The sequence below is a fragment of the Limanda limanda genome, chromosome 7 (assembly GCF_963576545.1).
Source record: "Limanda limanda chromosome 7, fLimLim1.1, whole genome shotgun sequence".
Classification (NCBI taxonomy): Eukaryota; Metazoa; Chordata; class Actinopteri; order Pleuronectiformes; family Pleuronectidae; genus Limanda; species Limanda limanda.
Genome location: NC_083642.1, coordinates 15,253,812 through 15,274,672, shown reverse-complemented (window position 1 = coordinate 15,274,672; position 20,861 = coordinate 15,253,812). Strand labels below are relative to the sequence as shown.

Below are 20,861 nucleotides of genomic sequence, written 5' to 3'. Positions count from 1 at the left end.
CTTTTGGAGACATCAAGAGAGTGAAGCATTTAATCATAATTCTGTCGAACTTTTCTTCAGGTTTTCTTAAATAAAAATTTCCCTTTAAGTGATGAAGGGAGGAGTTCAGAGGTCACCCTGTCCCTCATATTTTGATTTATACATTTTTTATCCATAAAGTTGATATAGTTATTATACTTCCTCTCACCATTTTAACCAATGCATGACAACCATGACATTTTTTTTCAGCACAGTTTACTGCTGCACCTTTGAGGCGATGCCGCAAATAAAAAGCAGCAGAAAACTACAGTGCGGGGCCGGAACCGGAAATGGTTTGTGCAGAGGTCACCGGGAACTCGCGGTGGCAGCCGGGACGTCGGCGGACTGTGTGCCTGCCTGCGCTGAGGAGAGGTGCGTGTCCCCAGTGTCCGCTCCGGTCGCCCGGTTAGGAACCCGCCTCGCAAAGCCGGTGTGTGCTGTGATACTCGGTGAAAAGCCCGCGGGGACCGTGCTGTGAGGAGAGTCATGGTCTGGCCTCGCCTTTGATTCATTGAGCTATCTGTCGTTAGCCCGCTCCGTTGATTCATAGCACGCTAGGTCGGGAGCCTCCGTCTGTAGCCTACCTGTTAGCCTGTTAGCTAGCTAGCAGCTAGTCCGAGTGCGCTGCTGGCCGATCCAGTCCGACGGGAGAGGACCAGACTTACTGCTGAACACGAGCCGGTTGTTACCGAAGGACGACCTGGTGGTGGCTGGCGGGGGCCGGGAGAAAGCGACGGGGTGGAAGTGAGTCAGGAGCGGCTGATGAGTTCAGACCAGAGCGGGGAGCCGCCGCTGCTGCAGGAGGAGGCCGACCCGGGACCGAAGACCGGTGGGAAGGACGAGGCTCCGCTGGGGAGCGAGGGAGGGTCAGGCGGCATGGTGAGTGAGGCCTTCTCTAGCTAGCTAACGAGCTAACGCTAGCTAAGTGGCTGCTGCTCAGTAAGGACCTGTTAGCACAGTACACCCCCTTCCTAATGGGGATAGATAGACTTATTTGGCAAGAGCAGCAAATATGAACTGAAACCAGACACACGATGAAAGATCACGCGTTTCTGCTTAGCGTGAACTTTATGACGATTAGCTTAGTAATTACACGTCGATGTTATCGAATGAGATCAAAGCCACCCCACGGCTCAGACGACAGCAGTTGTTCAAATGCTGAGTTGCAGCCATTAACGTTGCAGACCCACGGGCAGGTGATGTTTTACCCTCTTCCATCAGCCCGGATCTCCTGCTAATGCTGCCCCAGCGGCTAACGCTAGCTTAGCCCCAGCCACCAGCAAGCTCATTAAGTAGTTTGCTGAGTAATCACTAGCTGATAAGTTAAGTTATGACACAGCCGCGGGGGGGACGGCATTATTGTCGGGATCGGACTAGCACTCACATGAGCTGTTGTTTAATTTAGTAACTGCACGAAGCTTCAACTATTGACCGAAGGATGAAGGTTCATTCAGCCCGGTGTGATCTGGTAGCTAGCGCTCCTAGCTAACCTAGCGCAGTGACATGCGTTGCTAATACCTGGCCTGTGCGGCGCAGCGCGGTCAGCTGACTCGGCTCGGCACGGCCCGTGACACAGAAGCATGCATTGTAACCATGTGTCAAGTTGCACGGCACATAAATGTTAGCTGCCACACTGAGGCCCCCGCGTTTGACACGTCCATTCCCGAGTTATTGGCAGAGGGAGAAGCGTGTCGGGGCATTTTGTGACTAACACCTGTTCCTGTCAGGCCCAAGTGCTTTTAGGCCATATCAAAGAAGTGGATCTCCCACCAGGTGGAGAGTGACCCTGTGGGAACAGGGAGCTGGTAAATGTGACAGTTACTGGCGTTTCAGAAGTTACAGCTGTCATCTGCTCCCCGCTGCACAAAGCCACAATCCACAGTTAGTTCACCTCAGTGTGTGTGTGTGTGCGTGCCCCTCGATATGTTCTGTATGTGATCTATTCCTGGCCACAGATCTCTGCAGGGTCAGGGTTTTCTCCTGCCAGTCCGCCGCAACTTTGATACAGAGACTCCCAATCAATCATTGAGTAAATCTAAATTAGAAATGTCTTGTTTCAAGTCATATAAAATACTCCCTTCATGATTTTTTTAAATTAAGTTGTATCTGGGTGATAAAACAATATCAATAATTATCACAATATAATTTACATCAATAGTAGACAACAGAAGTTCAATATGTATCTTTATAAAGCGTATGCATTGTGTAAGCACAGTGGGGAGGTGTGATACATAATTGATCGACCTCAGATTTGCATATTGTTTTGCCTTTTACCAAGTGTTTGTCGTTATCTGCTCCCAAGGAGTAGTGTAAAACTACAATCTTCACACAGGAGCCAAAACAGTCTTAAACTTAAAAGAAATCATGTGACATTTGTCATGATGAATATTGCTATCGACTGATTTGAAAATGTAGTTTCTGATATAACCCCCCCCCCAGCTTTGTTTTGGCCACATTTATTACAGTGGACATCCTGGTGGTACAAAGTCTTAATTGTTCTCTAGGTTAATTAGGTTATAGCCTCTGTTGTTGACAAGGGATTGTGGGGCCCAATGTGGGCACATTTCATTGTACTTCTCTGGTTTCCAATTATATGCCATGGATGCCCAGTGGTGTGCAGGTCTTCCTGCCAAGATAGAACGTAACGCCAGGGGAGATTATTCAGTAATACAAAGATGTAGTGAAATCAGCAGGGCTGGTGATGGTCGGCTGTAACATGCATGACGTCAGACCCCAGTGGAATATAGTTGGAGACCACATTTTTACCAATTTGTTGCATTGTGTCTGGTTTCTGTATGTATGTCACTGCTCTAACGTTTACTTTAAAAACAAAAAATAAAGTTGGATCTCACTCTCAGGTGAACACTCAGGACCTGGGGGGGTTTCAAATGTTTAATACGGTTAAGTGCAGCCTTTTCAAAATTATTTGAATTCTATTTTTTATTTGTTCTACGTTTGTGGTGAGATTAAACAACTTGCCTTTAGGCAACTACATGTTTTTGAAGGTAAATAAATTAGGGATCTTGGTGTAGTGGTAATTACAGCACATTTGGTTTGATTCAGGTATAAACTTTCAAACTGCATTAGTCCAATTGAAATAATTGTCTGTTTGAAATGCTTGATCTAATATACAGGTTTTTGCTTTTAATATTTAAATGACTTGCACTCTCCTGATCCTGGTGTTTTTGCTCTGAAGGTCACCTCTAAGGGCGCCGGTTTGAACCCAAATGCCAAGGTGTGGCAGGAGATGCCTGCGGTTCCCAGCGAGGCTCTTACCAACAGTCCTCATTGGCCCACTGCAGACATGAGTGAGGGTGAGATGCACTTCCACCAGCTCAATTAAACATCTTTCAAAAAAACCCTGATTGTTACAGAGCTAAGTGTAAAAAAAATATTGTCACATCCGTGTCTTTTGATATAAATACTGACTTTCCTCTAGTTGACACTTTAATGAAAACTGTTTTTTTACGTTTTCCTTAAACATCTTAGCTTTATCGATGGCAACACTTACTAATGCATGTATGGCCTTTCAAAGCAGGCCTAGAAACTGACTGGGCTATCTGTTGGTTAGGAATGAAACTCACTACCTTTTTCACAGGTTATTCTGAGCCATCGTCTGCCGGGTCCAAGCAGTTCACTGTGGGATTCACGGCCCTGGATGACAGCAGCTCCACAGTAACAGCTGAGATAGCAGTAAATGGAATGGACCCTCCAGAGTTGGGCTTTTCCCCTGCTGAGTCCTCCACAGGGACGCCAGGTCAGTCACATCACATGCAGTTGTGTCTACACACCAACTGTGGCTGTGCAACTCATGATTATTCTGTTTTTCAAATCATTTATTCATTTTCATGTGATCTAGATGATCAAATTTAAGTGGAATATAAAGCTTAAAATGTGCTTAGCCATAAACTGTGTGGTTTCCTGTGTAAAAATATGAAGACAGTACTATTCTGTGTGTTCCCTAAAAAATATCAGTACTCCTTTTTAAATAGACTTAATTAGATTTTGTCGCAGAGAAATGTTACAAACTTATAGAAAAAAGGTGGGAGTAACATTCAAACAATGAAATATGGTAGAATCTCCTTGATCAGTAAAAGTCAACATGTACATTTAGTTATAATTGCCAGTTGATCAAATGCTAGGCTTGTGAGTCCTTTGTTTAAGATCAAGTGATCTATGATTTTCCTGCACAGTTAATAGTAGTTTACATAATTCACATCAATGCTAAAATCAATAGATTCAATTTTTACTCCAATTGCTTGTCACTTGACTGTAAAAGCAGGTGTTCAAGTGTTTCCTCTGTGGGGACAGCTTCAGAGATGTTTTAACTACTTATATATTTAATACATATTTGGTAGTCGGAGGAATCAAAGGGTTTACAGGGGGAAAGGGCCACCGTAGCAGTCATCAGAAATTTGAGTAGATCTCTTTACATTACATCTCAATCCAGTCAATATTAAGGTGTTTAAATTTCATTTAAAAAATTGACTTCATTTGATTGTTTTTATCAGTGCATTTCATACTACAAACCAATACTGGTTTGTAGTATGATATAGAATGTCTTGCTTGTCCTTTCTTTTTGGTCCAACCCAATGCCCCACCAATCCACATTCTTTTACCTTTAATATGAGACAAATGTCTAAATTAATAAAATTCTAGTTTTGTAGCATAATGATTTATTTGCCCATTTTTGGAATTCGTCTTTTAAACATTTGCAGCACATTGATCAACCAGTCAGGTGCTTTGAATTCCAGCTCATCACCTCAGCAGGTGATTTCACTGAGCGCTAATCAGTGGTTCTTTGTCTGAGGCTAATGAGAACCTGTAGGCGTCTCACTCCACATCCCACATGGTTCACCTTTGACAAAGGTGCAGCAAGAGAAATTTAGAGCTCACACACAGACTGGCCACAAATATCCTGTAGAGTAATTTATATCACATTCAACACACTCACAAATCATCTGTGTGACTTGGGGATAATTGACACACATGAAACCATTTTTTTCTTTTTTCAGACTAGTTGTGATGTGTGTGTCTCACTTGTCTTGTACTAAATATAATGAACATTTCACTTCTCACCAATGCCATTTTGTGTTTGTGTCTCAGTGGATTCCAAAGCTGAAGAGCCGCCCATCTCCTCTGAGAATCTGCGAGAGTCTCTGAAGAAAGAGCTTGAGTTTTACTTCTCTAGGTAAGAGGAAAACGCACACAATGCCTTTTTATACACCAGAATTTATGATGGTGGACTCAATGTTTCCCAAGTCAAGAGAAAGCTAATCTACGTGTATGTGTCATTGTGTTTTGTAGAGAAAATCTCTCCAAGGATTTGTACCTGATGTCCCAGATGGACAGTGACCAGTTTGTACCCATTTGGACCATAGCCAGCATGGAGGGCATCAAGGTCCTCACCACTGACATGGACCTCATCCTGGATGTGTTGAGATGTAAGTGAAAAGTTGGGTCTGGTGCATTTTTAAATGAGCTGCATACATTTGTGCTGTATCTACACTTATATACCTTGAATTTCCCTCAGCCTCTCCTATGGTGCAAGTGGATGAGAAAGGAGAGAAAGTGCGTCCTAATCACAAGCGGTGCATTATCATCTTGAGGGAGGTCCCTGAAACCACACCTGTTGAGGTAAACATGACTTTACAGTCAAAACCATAATTAACTTGAATCATTACATTTCTGTTCATGTTTAGCTTAAGTATGAAACCTTTTATATATCTAATTTACAGGAAGTGGAGTCACTGTTCAAAAACGACAACTGTCCAAAGGTGATAAGTGTCGAGTTTGCACACAACAACAACTGGTACATCACATTCCAATCAGACACGGACGCTCAGCAGGTACTGCCAGTCAATGTTCAGTCCCCTTCCCACTGGCTGGAGTTTTCATTTATAATGTTGCACCATGAATTTGCCTTTTAAATCTCTTCTCTGCTCCCGTAGGCATACAAGTACTTGAGAGAGGAAGTAAAAACATTTCAGGGAAAACCCATCATGGTGCGTCAAATAAAAATCCCATTGTCACTTCAGAAAGCCCTTTTGGGAAGTTGATTTTTGTTTAACACTTTTTTTCTTCTTCCTGCTGACAGGCCAGGATAAAGGCCATCAACACATTCTTTGCAAAGAATGGCTACCGTAGCATGGACAGCAGCCTGTACGCTCAGCAGTCCCCGAGCCAGTCCCAGTACAGCTCCCCCCTCTACATGCAGCCTGTCTATCCCCAGCAGCAGTACCCAGTCTATGGCATCGTACCGCCCACCTGGACGACTTCTCCCACACCGTATTTCGAAACTCCTCTGGTGAGACAAACTATACCCTTTGTTTTCCACCATTGAAAACCTTCTCTTCTAGATGATTTTGTACTAGTGCATTATCAACAATTCAAAACATAAATGTGATGCAAAAAATTAACCTTGAAAGCCACATTGTGTGCCTGCAACAGTTGGAGTCTCACCTCTCAAAATAACTGCGTAATCATTTATTAGTCATCACCACCTTGTTTGTTGTGATGTCTGTAGAGAGATGCAGTGGGTGAATTTAAATGATTCCTTCCCTTCTTGCAATTTGAGTTGTGAGTAGACCTGAACACTGTTTTGCATAACAATGGACTAGTCAAAATATTCAGTATTTTCACATCCAGAGCAAACATAGTGTAATTTAATGATACTGCCAAGTGTATTGTCATGTCCTTGTGGTTGCTGGTGAGTAATAACTGCATTGGTTGTTGCATGAAATTGGATTTACCAATACTACCTTTTTTTCCCCCCTTGTGCAGGCACCGTTTCCCAACAGTAGCTTTGTGAATGGATTTGGCTCAGCTGGACACTACAAAACTGGCCCCAGTTCTCTTAACATCACTCGCCAATTCAACAGGAACCGGTAAGGACTTGTTATAATACTTAATGTTTTTATTATGCCTCTGTGCTGGCGGCAGCTGTGGCCAGAGGCTTGACGTTTATCGCTTGTCTGTCCGTCCTTCTGGCAATCACTTCAAATTGGGTCCAAGCTTTCTTAAATTTCTTGAAGTACTCACAGCATACGAGTCTGAACTGACATTGATATAAAGTACAACTTGACCCTTTCAGTGCAAGCAATTATAGTTCCAGTTGACGTTATGTACTTTGGACCTAAATCCAAGTCTGTCATTTTCTAAATGTGTTCAAATTGGAATGTGTTACCACCTTGTGTTGTCATTTGCATAAAGTTAAACAGTGGCCATCAGATCATCTGCTATTGTCTACAGATAATGTACCCCACCAGGGAACTGTTGTTCACTCCCTGTCTTCTCACTGTCCCCACAGTGTCCCCCTCTATTCAAGAAAGAATGTAATAAATGCCTTCAGGTACCACGACTATACCGTATTATAAGCTACATCGCTACCATCATGTCTTATCATGCTGCCGCAGCAAATGACTAAATCCATTACGGGGCCCATGCCTTTTGCCAGTCAGGCTTTTGTATACTTAAATCTGTTTTCATCACTGTGATATATTTGTGTTGCCAGGTAATGGACATCCTGGATTTGTCATGTCATTTGATAAATGTAGGCTTGCCTACTAAATGGCAGCAGCTGCTATCTGATCCTGAGCAATTTGCTTCTTCCAGTTATCACATTGGCTTCAAAATATCCTCTTTGCATTTACATTATTGCATGCAATGGTTTCCCTCCATCACAACTAACCATCCATTTTATTGGTTCATGGTTTAGTTTTTGTTTGTTCCCTAGTTTCATTGCTGCTTTCATTTTCAGTGATTGCATTACCTTATGCCATAACAAAAAATAGCTGCGATGAGTTTGACGCAGAGTCTAGGTCAGCTGTAGAGCTTTAATCTGAGTGCTTTAAATCTTTCACAAAGAGATGACAACTATGCAAGTTTGTTAAGCGTGAAAACGCAGATTCACAAAGACGTAGCTCGCTGCACACTTCCCAAGTCAGACCTGATGATGAGATCATTATGCGCATAGAGGGAAACTAGGGAGTGCGGTAACTGGCTTTGGTTCTCTCTCTCTTTCTCTCCTTTGTCCTTTCCCTTCATTTCTATCTATCCTTCCCTTCCAAAGTTGTGTGCTTCACTCCCTTCCCAATGAGCGTTCAGATTATGAGATCTGAGGGTCAAAGACTGAAGAAGATTAAACCATGTGAATCAAGCGGAACAATATCTACCTCAAAGTTGTATTAATGGTTCATGAATATATCAGTAGTCTGTCTAGGTCTTACATGGGTGTTGTCAGCTCTACTCAATGACAGACAGGTTGCAGATTGCCAAACTCAGTTTAAATTGTAGCCATTAGTCATCACTGCTTCGACCAACCATGAGCATAAACATCATCCAAAAAACCCTGCATGTTAACGTTTACCCCGAGCACACAGAATGATGCCTCATTCCCTCAGCAAGCAATTAAGCTTCAGTCGGTGCCACCAGTGTTTCCTTTCAACTGCTTGAGCTGTTTCAGTCTAATCCAGTTATCATCCTATCACCAGCAGTTTTCTCTTAGCCACCACAAGCTTAACTTATGTTGAGATGATAAAGCCCATTAAACAGATTTGCATAACTGCAATAGCTGCTGAACAGTTTGCAGAAAATTATGTTTCATGTATTTTTATATTTAACAACATTGGAAAAGTTACTTAAAACAGCATAATATTCCTTTTGTTTATGCGTGCAAATGCATCACCGTACATCATTAACATGACTCAGCAGTTTATTCAGTACAACTAACCCAAACTAATGCTGTATAGTAGAATAGTCCTTTAAATCCTACTTTTTTTTCATCCTGAGACCAAAAATGTGCCTGTCATGCAAAAAGGAAAGGAAACACTGGCTGCTAGTGTCTCTGTGCAGTTTCTTTTTTTTCTAAATATTGACCTTGCTCATCAAACCCTTTCTCCTCCTCAACAGAAACCACGTGAAGCCCCAGGTGAGGACAAGTGAAGTGACCGCAGCATCCATAACTCCCGTCTCCCTGGAGAGTCTGACCGGATTGCGCTGCCCACAGCCTCCTGCTCCTCTTGGCGCTGCCACCACCACTAACCCAGTCCAGACCGTCTCTGACCTAAGCATGGCATTCTCACATCTCTCCTCCTCTTCTTCCTCTCTGGACCCAAGCGACGACAGTGGCATGTCAGGTCGCGGAAGGTAAACCTGTTTTTATTTGCTGTCTGATTTGAGCCTGACTGTAATGGCTGCTGCTCATTGGTCGTGATGTGATCAGTGGCTGTTGGCTAATCTTGAGATAATTTGAATTGCATTTCAGACGCAGCACAACATACAGAGGGACACGGAGGAGGCGAGAAGATGACCGGATTACGGTAAATGGCAATTTGCTATTTTCATAAAATTTTTGGTGTTTTTAAATAAGAACCGTCTCCTGATCTTCTGTTTGTTGGCTCCATTTTTCTTTATCAGAGGCCTATACCATTAGCAGAGGTCAAGGTTGCTCCACCCAAGTTCGACCTGGCTGCCACCAATTTCCCACCTCTTCCCGGCTGCGTGGTCAGCACACAGGGGGAGCCAGTGCTAGAAAACCGAATGTCAGATGTTGTACGTGGTCTGTACAGGGACAAGGTAAGACCGCAAGACGTACAGTTGTAAGACATTCTTAAAAAGAAGACTTCAGGAGAGATTTAAGCTGCATGCCTCCTTTCTTTTTATAGACGGATCAAGTCAATAAAGAAGCCACTGTGAGTCCAGCACCAGTCCAAGCCCCAGTCACAGAAGAGCCTGTGGCCGTCACAAGTCCCGCCCCGGCACCAGCTAAATCCACCACACAACCACTCGGACCCTCGGCCCCTGGGTACAACGTCCTAAATGGTTTTAATGTAACTCAGGCTTCAGATGCATCTATTAAACTCAAAGTATTAATATGAATTTCTGAAACTGCTCTGACAGGAATCGTCTGGAGAAGAGAGTTGAACGGGTAGAGATCACAGCACCAAAAGCAACCCCACGCGCACCTGTTCAGACGACTGTCAGCCCTTCCTCCACCACACAACCTGTGCCTAGCCCCAGGCCTCAGCCCCCTGCTGCCGCCACACCAGTGACGCCCAGCACCCCAGTCCCTGCTGCTGCAGCCCCTAGTCCCACCCCTGCACAGGTGAGCATCTTATTCTTTACAATGAGAGCCAACACATGGCATTGTTATCCATCCGATGATGACATCTTTTGCGCATAGAGGGAAGTGCGGTAGTGATCTGACTGGCTTTGGTTATCTCTTCCTCTATTCTATCTTTTACTCTTCTACAGTTCTTCTGTCTATTCTTTCACTCTCTCACCACGAGTCCAGAATTTTCACTCCGAACCCAATGAGCGTTAAGATTATGAGATCTGAGGGTTTAATTATCAAGTTATTGTATAACTGGGCTTGTGTGCTACATAAATCAACATTTTGCCTTTTCCTGTCCTGGTTTAGGAGCTACGTAAGCTCAGCTATGCAGAGGTGTGCCAACGGCCACCCAAGGACCCTCCCCTTGCTGCCCCTGCCCCAGCTTCCTCCGGCACTGCGTCGGGTCAGCCATTACGCGAGCTTCGTGTTAATAAGGCTGAAGAGGCGGGCTCCAGTGGTGGTCCTGGAGAAAAGCAAGAGAAAGGCCATGACAGGGAGGGGGGCTGGGAATTCAAGGAGAGCCGGCCGCCACGTGAACGTGACTCTCAAGGCTACTATCGCAGCAATGGCCCCAGAGGCGCCGGGGCCCTGAAGTTTCGGGACCAGAGGCGCCCGCCTCCGGCCCGACGCCACTCTCCCCAGGGAGGCTACAGGCATACTGGCAAGGAGCAGAATATCCCACCAGTTTCGCCAAAGTAAAAACTTGATATGAATCGAAAAAATATGTATGAATATACATGGATATATATAATTATATAAAAATGAATAACATAAAAGCAACAACATTAAGGTAGCCACCTTCCCCCCTGGAACTTGTCCAATGAGAAGCTTCTAAAATGACTAAGACCAGGACATCCAGGACTAATGGGCGAAATGACATCTGAAGAACTTTGACGAGTGATTTTGAAAAGGAAACAAATCTTTTGTTTTGTCCTCCAGCATTATGCTAATCACAATTAAGTGTGATTTATCTGGAGGCCGTCTCATTTGTGCTCTGCTGGGGAAAGGTGGGATGCTGGGCCGCGTAAACGGCCCTCTACCTTTTTTTTGATTTAAAAGAATAGATGTTGGTCTGCAAGAACAATATGCACTAAGAAGAAAAGAACATGCATATTTGTCATGTACATATACAAAGATATCACTAACACGCAATGAGACATCAGTTTTTCTTTGTTTTGTTTTGTGTGCTTAGGGTCGCAAGTATGACTGAAGCGTTGACTGATGTCTGTGTATGCATTGATAGTGAAACAAAATGATTGAAGTGCTACAGTGTGCCGTTGCACTGATGTAATGAAATGGATGATTTTTTTTTTTTTGATTTTTACATCAGAGATAAAGAGTCATTGTCCTGGAACTGGACAGTGTGGTCTTCTAATGTATAATAATGAAATGTGTTCTATAGTGGTATTTTGATCTTGGTTCATGATTGGCTTCAACTGTAAGAGTCAGATATCAGAAACATTGATGTTCGCCGCAGTCCCATGTGTGGTTTTGTTCGAAGCCGAAATCCACTTTGGGGTTCTCACTGGCTTGTCAGCCACGGTGAATCTGCTAGCCTGGTCCAAAGTTTTTTATGTTTCAGTTTTATCTTTGCTATCTATCTGAAATGTTTTGGGTGTACCCACTCCATTGGATTTAAACTGTCATGTTGATAATCAGTCAGATTCTCTGTTTACATGTTTGTTTGGGTTGTAGGGTGATGTATTTCATGAGAGCGAGGAGGGGGGAAAAAAAGAATAGGTTAAAGGTAAGATTCAGTGCGCCTGGTGGCCTAGGTGAGGTTTGGCTTTTCTACATCACAGGATATCCAGGTTAAGCTTATATCTGTGAATTGTTCTCAACAATGGCATAGTGTCAAAAATAGACCAAGGAGTACTGTTAGCTGAGGATGAAATTTGGCAGCCGGTTTTTGGGTATAACGAGAATTGGAAAAATGTTCACGTGCTATGTGCCAGCTGCCTACGATCGTAGTGTGCTAGGATACAGTTTCGATTTTTATTGACGAGATCTGCTGAATAATGTAGTCTTGGGGAAACTTTTTGGCCCAGTGAAACTTGATTTTGAAGGAGCTATAGAAGTGTAGTTGCCTATGCTATATTATAATAACCCTTCACTAGAGATGTGTGTGGGAGAATGTAATTGTTCTAGTTGAGAAATTACAGCGGGAGGCTTTTGACAGCAGGTTATCTACCTGATTTGTTTTGTGCTTTTAGGGTGAGTTTGCTGTGTTTTCTTTTCTTTTTTTTAACTTTTAAAAAACAAACAGGTTGACTTAGAATTTGAAGTTTGACTCACTGTATCTATTGCTTTTTAAGTTTATTTATTTTAAATCTGATGCGCAACGCTTTTCTCCCAATCTTGGTAGGCTGGTTTCCCCAAAGTTGTGTGAAATCGCATTGGCAAAAATAAAAACTCACACATGACATTTATTTACTGTTCCGAGATGTCAGCTGAGAGAAAATATTTGATGCATTGACCTCGGGTTTAGTAATGCAGTAAACGAGTAACCAATCACTGGGGCTGTTATTCCTTTTTATTAATGAGTATGAGCTGCTAGTGATTTAGTCTAATTAAATAAATGCACTAACTTGTTTTTAAAAGAATCTTACCTGAGAGACAGGTGAAATCATTTTAGAAGCATATGGTTGATGTTGACAGGCTTGCAAACACCATCAGGAGATGCTTCTCCCCTCCATATGTTTGGGTTATTTTCTGTTAATTTGGGTTGTGGTGGCAAAAAAGGAAATATAGTATTGGATCAACCAAGTGTTTGAGACACAATCCTAGAACTGTATGAAATGTCACCAAAAATAAATTATTTTGATTTGGCTCTCCAGTGTTGTTTCTTTCTCCTACCTTGTTTTGTACACACTTGACACACATCAATGGGTGACTGGGTTGCAACCCAATGGTGTTTATGGTATCGGGGGGGAGGTGTTTAACCAATCTGCCTTTTGTATGCATCCTTGAGTGAAATGTGTTGCCAGAAGTATATGAGAAGTGTAAAAGTGAGAAAGTTAGTGATGGAGAAAATGTAGCTTGGGTTATTTTTGGTGTCTTCAACACAGCTCAGGCTCTGGTTTCTATGTGCGCATGTCTGGAAGTGTAACTCGGGGGGTTCCCAAACTTTTCCATGCCAGGGACCCCCATATAGCATAAGCCTCTGGCGGGGACCCCCCAGTTGTAAACCTTTTTTTAAAATGACGTGTGCAATATGATGGCAAATATCCAAAATTAAACATACGGCTTAATATATTTACCTTATTTTATTAACTTTTTTCCTGTTACAAACATTCCTAGTCATTTCTGTACAGTAATATTAACTTCAAAATATATTCTAGATTTTCATATTTTGTTATTTATTCATTACATTCAGTGTCTATCTTCCGTTATAAACGGTGCTTGACATTTCAGTATGTTTGTGTATACTTGGTCCCTCACTGGTGGGAGGGGTGGGCTGTGTGGCTCCTACACAGTTTATCTATCCTAGGTTTTATGGCTGTCAGTGACGAAGGTCATTCTCCACTTGCAGGCATGTTATGTGCTTTGTTGTCAATACCCTCAATGTAGAAAAAACAGACTGATAAAGGCATGTGGTGGCAAATGGAAGAAGAGAGTTCCTACCTCCTAGTTTTAGATGCCAATGTGGTACTCTGTGGTTGTTTTTACTGTCACATTGTCACATTGTCCCCCCTTTACCCCTTACAGTTTCCGCGACCCACAGGCACCCCCTGATGACCCTTCTGGGGGTCAGGGCACCCAATTTTAAAAACAGTTGTATAACTGCTACAATTGCTGGTTGGAGGCTCCTTATATTACAAATGAATACAGGACTGGTTGAAAACACTATCAATTATCAAGCTATAATTTTCCTTTAGAGCCATAGGTCTATTGATTATGAATTGTGCAAGCACAGTGCAGAAGTATAACGCACAATTGATTACCTACGATTAGTAAAAGGTTTTGAAAATGTTTGCTCATCAGTTCCCGAATGAAACCACATTTAAATTCACTTGATCCAAATTTGTATTTGCATCTGAACCAAATTGCGCACACACATTTATATCAGTCCCCTAAACATGCTCGGCTTCTTCCATTGGGAAAAATTCGTCATTGACGAAAAACCCAAACAATTCTGGATCTGCCAATGTTGGGTCATATATACAGTTTATGGTCATGCCCCATCCCGCCACAAATCTTTTCTGACAATCGGTGAGGAATTGATGTGCCTATTCCTGCAATCAAACGAACAGATGAAAATAAAATCCTCTTGGTGAAGGTAGTAAAACTATGACTTGATAAACTGTCACGGTTAAAGGTCATGGTTTCATCTCAGCTGTCCACCAGGGGGGGCCTCAGCCTGGTCACTGCCCGCTGATGTGTCACCAGCTGTCGGGCGTCTCCGTGCAGGACGACCGCTCTCTACATGGACATGAGCCGGAGCTATTCATGGTATGTTGCTGCCGCTGCTGGATCCCTGCTAACGTTACATTACGGGTCTATATTGGGTAAGAACGTACACCGGGAGAGGACGTGCCTTCCATCCAGAGAACATGCAAGTCAAATATATACGTAAAACACGTAAGTTAGGTAAAGTGAACCACCTTTGATCACTATGGTTTTATTCCGGAGGCGGAGGGGGGCGTGGCTGCGGTGATGACGGTCTATGTTTATGTGAAAGCTCGCAGCTAACAGTCAGTCCCCGACAGACCTTCAGACCCTGGACAGAACACGGTACGTTATCTCCATAGTGTCGGTCATGTATCGATGCTGGAGGCCAAGGGCACTTCAATGAGCCTCCACGACGATTTAAAAATTGATGTTCTTTCATTTGCCTCCGCCCTCGAAGGTCTATTTCCCCTCGCGTCTCCACGCTAACGTTAGCTCGCCACATAGCTAGCTAGCTTGCTTGCTGCTAGCAGCTGGTGGAGATGTAGTCGGGGATCATTTTATTGTTGTTATTTAAAAGAAGCCCATGTGTTTGTTACCCCAGCGGCTCTTGTTATATTTTCGTTAAACACATAACAGCTGTCACTTGGTGTTTAACTTGCATCACTGTGGTTTTCTTCTGTTGTGGAGCAAACAAGCTAACGTTAGCTGTCAAGTGTCATTTTATAATCATAATAATAGAAGTATCGATGATAAACTCTATTTATACAGCACCTTTCAAAACACTGTTACGAGGTGACAAGTGAAATAAGGAGTCGAACGGCAAACAATTAGATTCAATTTAAAGGCAGTTTGAGATTCACACAGCAATAGAGCAAAGACACAGAAATCACATGTAAAAGGATCAAAAAAGATTGAGTGACTTGTTTGTAATTATTCTGACTATGAGCTTTTGGGTAACTGTGGGTGAGTATCAGCAGATAATCAACAGTGCAGACATGCACCACCCACACCCTCTGCTGTAGGTAACGTGTTGGAGGTTTAGTGCCCTGTCACTATTTCTTCAACCCCAAAATTATTACTGGGACATAGTTATTTAGTTTTATTCAGGTAAGCATTTATTCATGTTTGCCATCACACTGTTCTTAACATCAATAAGTGCTATTTAAAGCACCAGTGTTGCCCCACTTAAAAAATGTCTTCTTCCTATTAATAACTTCTTTATATGTGTTTAATTTAGATGATTCTTGACTGATAATGTTCATTAAATTTCCATCAAATTAAACCTTGTATATGAGCATATTTATATATGTCCATTTAGAAAGTCTAACATTGCAACACCACACAGTAAATTACTGTGTTAAAGCAACTAAAAGGACACTCATACCTCCGCCAAGGCCCCAAAGTCCCTTTATGAAACTACATTCAAATTCACTAGATCCAGATTTGTATTTGGATCTGCTCTCAATTGCACACACTAAAAAATGTCACTTCCCTTGAATTTGCACACCCTGACTTTACCTGAAAACATCAGAGGAGCATTTAAAATTAATTATTTATGGGATTTTGGTCCTTTTTAATGCTTGTGAATTTTCATTGTGTCTTACAGTTTTAAAAATCCATCTTCTTAACAAATGTTTTTCAGTGTACCGTAGTGTCACCACCCGCCTGGGTGCCATGGTCGTCTTTCACAGATGAGCTCTACTATGTGGTACATCATGCAAAGCATTCAAAGTAAATACTCTTTGTCCGAGCGGCTCATCCGCACCATCTCAGCCATCCGCTCATTCCCGCATGACAACGTGGAGGATCTCATTCGTAAGGTAGGCACCAGCTCCTCTTTCAATTTAACTTGAAATGAATAAAATCTCCCAGTCATCAGTCACACTGACATCATTCCTCCCTCTGTGTTTAAGGGAGCTGATGTGAACCGGATGCATGGCACACTTAAGCCCTTGCACTGTGCGTGTATGGTCGCTGAAGCTGACTGTGTGGAGCTGCTGCTGGAGAAGGGGGCTGAGGTATGTCTGAGAAGACAACTACATACCAAACCATAAGATTTTAGATTAATCTGTTACCTTCTTCCTCACAGTCTGTTATGAAACCACAGACAGTTTAGCCTTGATTGAGATTCTGTAGATCAGGAGTTCCCTAACTTTTCAGTAACCATGCCAGAGACATGTGACTCCTGAAGAATATTTATTTTAACTAGTTCTCAAAGAAATTCTCCTATGTGCATGTTGCCATGTTTAAGTGTAGACTTGCTTTTGTTGATTTTTTTTTCTTTTATTGAGAAGCACTTTGCGATATGTTTTTTTAAAAGTGCTATACTAATAGAATTCACTTACTTACTTAAGAACATCATGGAAAACTATGACTTCAACCAGACATGGCACTTATGTTGGTGCAAATATCTGAATTAAAAATTAGAGCAGCACACAGCACCCGAGACCTAGTCTTTGCATTTATGCGATTAACGTATATAACAAACGTCTGCTAAATACATTGACTTTATTTATCAGGTGAATGCTTTGGATGGATACAACCGCACTGCACTGCACTATGCTGCAGAGAAGGATGAGAGCTGTGTGGAGCTGCTGTTGGAGTATGGGGCCCAGCCAAACGCCCTGGACGGCAACAAAGACACTCCACTTCACTGGGCGGCCTTCAAAGATAACCCAGAATGTGTGAGGGCCCTGCTAGAGAGCGGGGCCTGTCCCAATGCGCGGGACTACAACAATGACACTCCTCTGAGCTGGGCAGCAATGAAGGGCAACCTGGAAAGTGTCAAAGTGCTTCTAGACTATGGAGCCTTGGTCCATGTGACCAACCTGAAGGGCCAGACTCCTATCTCCCGACTGGTGGCCCTGTTGGCCCGGGGCCTGGGCACTGAACAGGAGGAGGAGTGCCTTGAGCTGCTGTGCCGGGCAGCAGGGCGATTTGAGATCCGAAAGGCGGACGGCACCCTTCCCAGGGAGCTGAGCAAAGATCCCCAGCTGCTGGCGAGGCTGACCACCATGGTGTCTCATGCTCCGACTCTGCGCTCTCTGGCGCGCTGTGCCGTCCGCTCGAGTCTGGGAGTGCAGTTCTTCCCTGATGCTGTAAAAGAGCTTCCCTTACCAGAGACTATCAAAGACTATCTTCTGCTGAGAGAATGAGGGGATGAAACCACTGGATGATCATTAGACAACTCATCACACATCTACTGGCAAGAAAGGCTTCCCATTGAGTTATAGGCAAGCGGCTGACACGGGCCCTCATTTATTCTACTTTTTTCAAATCCGTACAGATGTATGCACCCGGAGAGATGAACATTACATTATGTAGTGCACAACATCTCCGTGAGCTGTTTATTTTATTTGAGCAGATTCGGCTGTAAGAGCCCACCTCCCCCTCTGCATTATCTTTATGTTGTCATACTCCTGTCTTGCTTAAAGAAATCGTTGGTGCAACCAATCCATCACATTTTTTTGTAGAATGGAAATCCAACCCAATCATAGGCAAATTTCTACAATGATGGACCTCATCATTTGACAACATGTAGTGTGTCCCATCACCCAAGCTTATTAATTTGTTTAACTTAAATTTGAGGTAAAAACAAGTATGCTGTTATTGCTTGTCACGGAGGACGATGAAACAAAGTTAAATATAAAGTGTGTTGGTAAAACGGGGATGTACGATTAAATTCAAACATAAGAATTAAAGGTTATGGATAAGGGCTTATGTCTGATGCTGCAGGTTGTCCAGTAATTCATTCAGAGGATGCAGACCCTGAAGCAGTGCTCTGGAGAAAATGTTGAGTTTGTCTCAGTAAACTCACAGTGAAGAAAATATTGAAAAAAACAAATGAAAAAATAATAATAAATTTAATTTTATCTGTGTATGTATTAAGTATAAGCAACAAAATGTGTCAGAGTATTATAATTTGAATGTGCCAGGCAGGCGTATCTAACCTCCATCTAATTTTCTGAAAAAGTTCATCACTGATAAGAAGTCGATGTCAACATGCCTGCTGTCATATGGGATTTAGTATTTATTTGGCCTCTGTTTTATTAAAGCTGTTGCAGTTGCCATAAGGAATAAGTTCTTTTTTAAAATATATTTTCATATGTACGTTTCCAGTCAAAACATGCAGGAGCTTGGGTTTTTCGATGGGTGCTAACAGGCCCGACATTTTGCACCATATGTTTTAATTTTGATTTAAATGAAAGGTTTAAATGTCAGAACGATGAAATGGTATGATTCCTAAGCAAATATCCTCTAAAAAAATCCCGCAAAATGTGTTAAGTTTGTTAATGTATCTGTCCAAACTCTGGCCGCTTCTGTGCTTGATTTTGTTTTGCTTGCTCTGCAGATGTATAACAATGCACCTCTGAGATCAGGTCTTGTATGCGCCTGCATAAGTGCTTTTCTTTTTCTCTGTAATGAAAGTAAATGCCTTTATATTCCATTCATTCTTCATCTCCATTGTTATTAACAAAAAGTGTGGACTCATTTGACACGAATTATAAAACACTGTTTCTGTGAGGTTAGTGGTAGGATGAAACAAAGTAAATTTAGTTAGTTACTGTACATAAGTCCATTTATCATGTGCCCGTGCTTAAATAGATTTATTTTTGGATACTTTTCCCTTTCTCTCCACTACAAATATCAGCATATATCTGTACTCTATATTTTTGACAAAGCATTGTTCACTTGGTTTCTTATGTCTGTTAAAGTAATCAACAATTAGCGAAGAATTAGTTTACTGGTCCAATCAGAAAGGGCAGGTAGGAGACCCCGCCTCCTGCAGCATCAGGGGTGAAGAAGAAACACCTGAACTGGATTTGGAAGTGGCCACCACTGAGACTGAGCCATAATGATGTAGTAGACTGTTGCATAGGGAATAGGCTTCACTCAACAAGTACTTGGAATACCTTAAGTATTTAGATTGACTCGCGTAGAAAAGTTAATGTGGTGCTTTTGCTTGAGTACGTTTTCGTCAATTCATCTTTACTAGAATGCTTGTGATTGATATTATCAAAGAATTATTAATAACTTTGAATTAGAAATTGACAAATCAAGTAGTGACATCTTGGTGGTATTTGGATGAAAATGTAAAATGTGATGTAATGTAATGCTGTTTTGACACTTAAATTATACCAGAATTTACCTGAGTAATCCACATACAGAATTATGTACAGGGACAAAAATAAATGTTAACTTACAGGAGAAAATGACAGACTTAAGTTTAACTGTGTGAAACTCATGTTCATCATTGGACTGAATTACAGTCGTTACATACGAAAGGCCAGCAGGTATTTTAATATGAGAAATCATGTAACAACTACAGCCAGAACTGTTACTTTGAACAGTTTCCAAGAAATTCAAACATTCTGGGACAGAAACCTATTTTAGGTCCTGAATGAACTGTGATAGAAGAGGGGACAATGTTCAGGAACTCATTTTAGATTTATTTTTACATTGACATTTTACTTTGTAGGAACAGGGCTGAACTAAATCTTCCAAGAAAAATAAGCAGATCAATTGTTACTGCACCTCAACTGCTGTCTTTTGAAATGAACAGCTGACTTCAGCACAGTCAGTTCTCACATTATCCATTGGGGGTCTCTCTGGTCTTGCCTCTGAATCCACAACGATTGGATTGAAAAGCAGAATCTGAAAGAGATTTTCTCTGAAATGTATATATATGTGGAAAATTGTAGCGTTAAGTACTTGCAGTACTAGTGCTGGTTTCATATCATTTATACATTTTGTAACATAAGATATGTTGAATTATTGTAATCTCATGTTCAGTCATTGCTACTTTTTTAATTTCTAATATTTTGACCTTTTGTTTGAGGTTTGTACAAGATGCTGTCATGTACTTCCACAGTCAGGACGTTCACTTCCAGGGAAAGAGAATAGGGTGAGAAAATCAGGAAGGAAACCAAACTGTGAGGGGAAGAGGCCGCCTTTATTTTCTTTGTTCATACAAAGGCTTCAACAGTTTCCTTTAATCGTGTGAAATATGACATTAAATGCAACTGCAGAAGGGAAATAAACATGAGTTAGTGACAAATGAGAGAAAAACTGCTTTGTAATAGTAATAGACGTGAAAGATTTTGTATTGCAACTCATTATATTCAGAGGTGTTTACAGTACTTTAGATTATGTGAATTGGAATCATAAAAAATGTAAACGCACCTCTCAGTATAATGAAGTCCACAGTGATAGAAAGTTTTCAACTTGACTAGACTCAAGTTATTTTAAAGCTTGAGTTACTTTTCAAATTAATAATTAAATAATATTAAAAAAAATCTGGATATATCATTTAGAATTGAGATAAGACTATAGATTG

At 41.9% G+C, this 20,861-nt stretch overlaps 2 protein-coding genes across 3 annotated transcripts; both read left to right on the top strand.

Annotated features, from left to right (window-relative positions):
- Nucleotides 1–373: 373 nt before the first annotated feature.
- On the top strand, nt 374–12,962 carry larp4aa (La ribonucleoprotein 4Aa). The gene is made up of 16 exons (XM_061074484.1): nt 374–897; nt 3,215–3,332; nt 3,617–3,775; nt 5,125–5,209; nt 5,326–5,462; nt 5,552–5,655; nt 5,757–5,867; nt 5,970–6,023; nt 6,116–6,325; nt 6,802–6,905; nt 8,929–9,165; nt 9,284–9,338; nt 9,436–9,594; nt 9,684–9,823; nt 9,919–10,123; nt 10,439–12,962. Exons 1-16 carry the CDS (start codon nt 781–783, stop codon nt 10,829–10,831), a joined length of 2,388 nt encoding a protein of 795 aa, XP_060930467.1. The 5' UTR covers nt 374–780; the 3' UTR covers nt 10,832–12,962.
- Nucleotides 12,963–14,527: 1,565 nt separating this feature from the next.
- On the top strand, nt 14,528–18,971 carry asb8 (ankyrin repeat and SOCS box containing 8). Of its 2 annotated transcripts, none has more exons than XM_061074409.1 (4): nt 14,528–14,584; nt 16,167–16,344; nt 16,438–16,542; nt 17,044–18,971. In XM_061074409.1, exons 2-4 carry the CDS (start codon nt 16,216–16,218, stop codon nt 17,677–17,679), a joined length of 870 nt encoding a protein of 289 aa, XP_060930392.1. In that variant the 5' UTR covers nt 14,528–14,584; nt 16,167–16,215; the 3' UTR covers nt 17,680–18,971. The 2 variants fall into 2 exon arrangements, with proteins under 2 accessions (XP_060930392.1, XP_060930391.1); XM_061074408.1 differs by lacking the exon at nt 14,528–14,584 and adding an exon at nt 14,800–14,866.
- The last annotated feature ends 1,890 nt before the right edge of the window (nt 18,972–20,861 follow it).

Coding starts and splice junctions, on each gene's coding strand:
- larp4aa (XM_061074484.1), top strand. CDS start 781: ATGAGTTCAGACCAGAGCGGGGAGCCGCCGCTGCTGCAGGAGGAGGCC. Junction 898..3,214: donor AGGGAGGGTCAGGCGGCATG/GTGAGTGAGGCC, acceptor TTTGCTCTGAAG/GTCACCTCTAAGGGCGCCGG. Junction 10,124..10,438: donor CTAGTCCCACCCCTGCACAG/GTGAGCATCTTA, acceptor GTCCTGGTTTAG/GAGCTACGTAAGCTCAGCTA.
- asb8 (XM_061074409.1), top strand. CDS start 16,216: ATGAGCTCTACTATGTGGTACATCATGCAAAGCATTCAAAGTAAATAC. Junction 16,345..16,437: donor TGGAGGATCTCATTCGTAAG/GTAGGCACCAGC, acceptor TCTGTGTTTAAG/GGAGCTGATGTGAACCGGAT. Junction 16,543..17,043: donor TGCTGGAGAAGGGGGCTGAG/GTATGTCTGAGA, acceptor TTTATTTATCAG/GTGAATGCTTTGGATGGATA.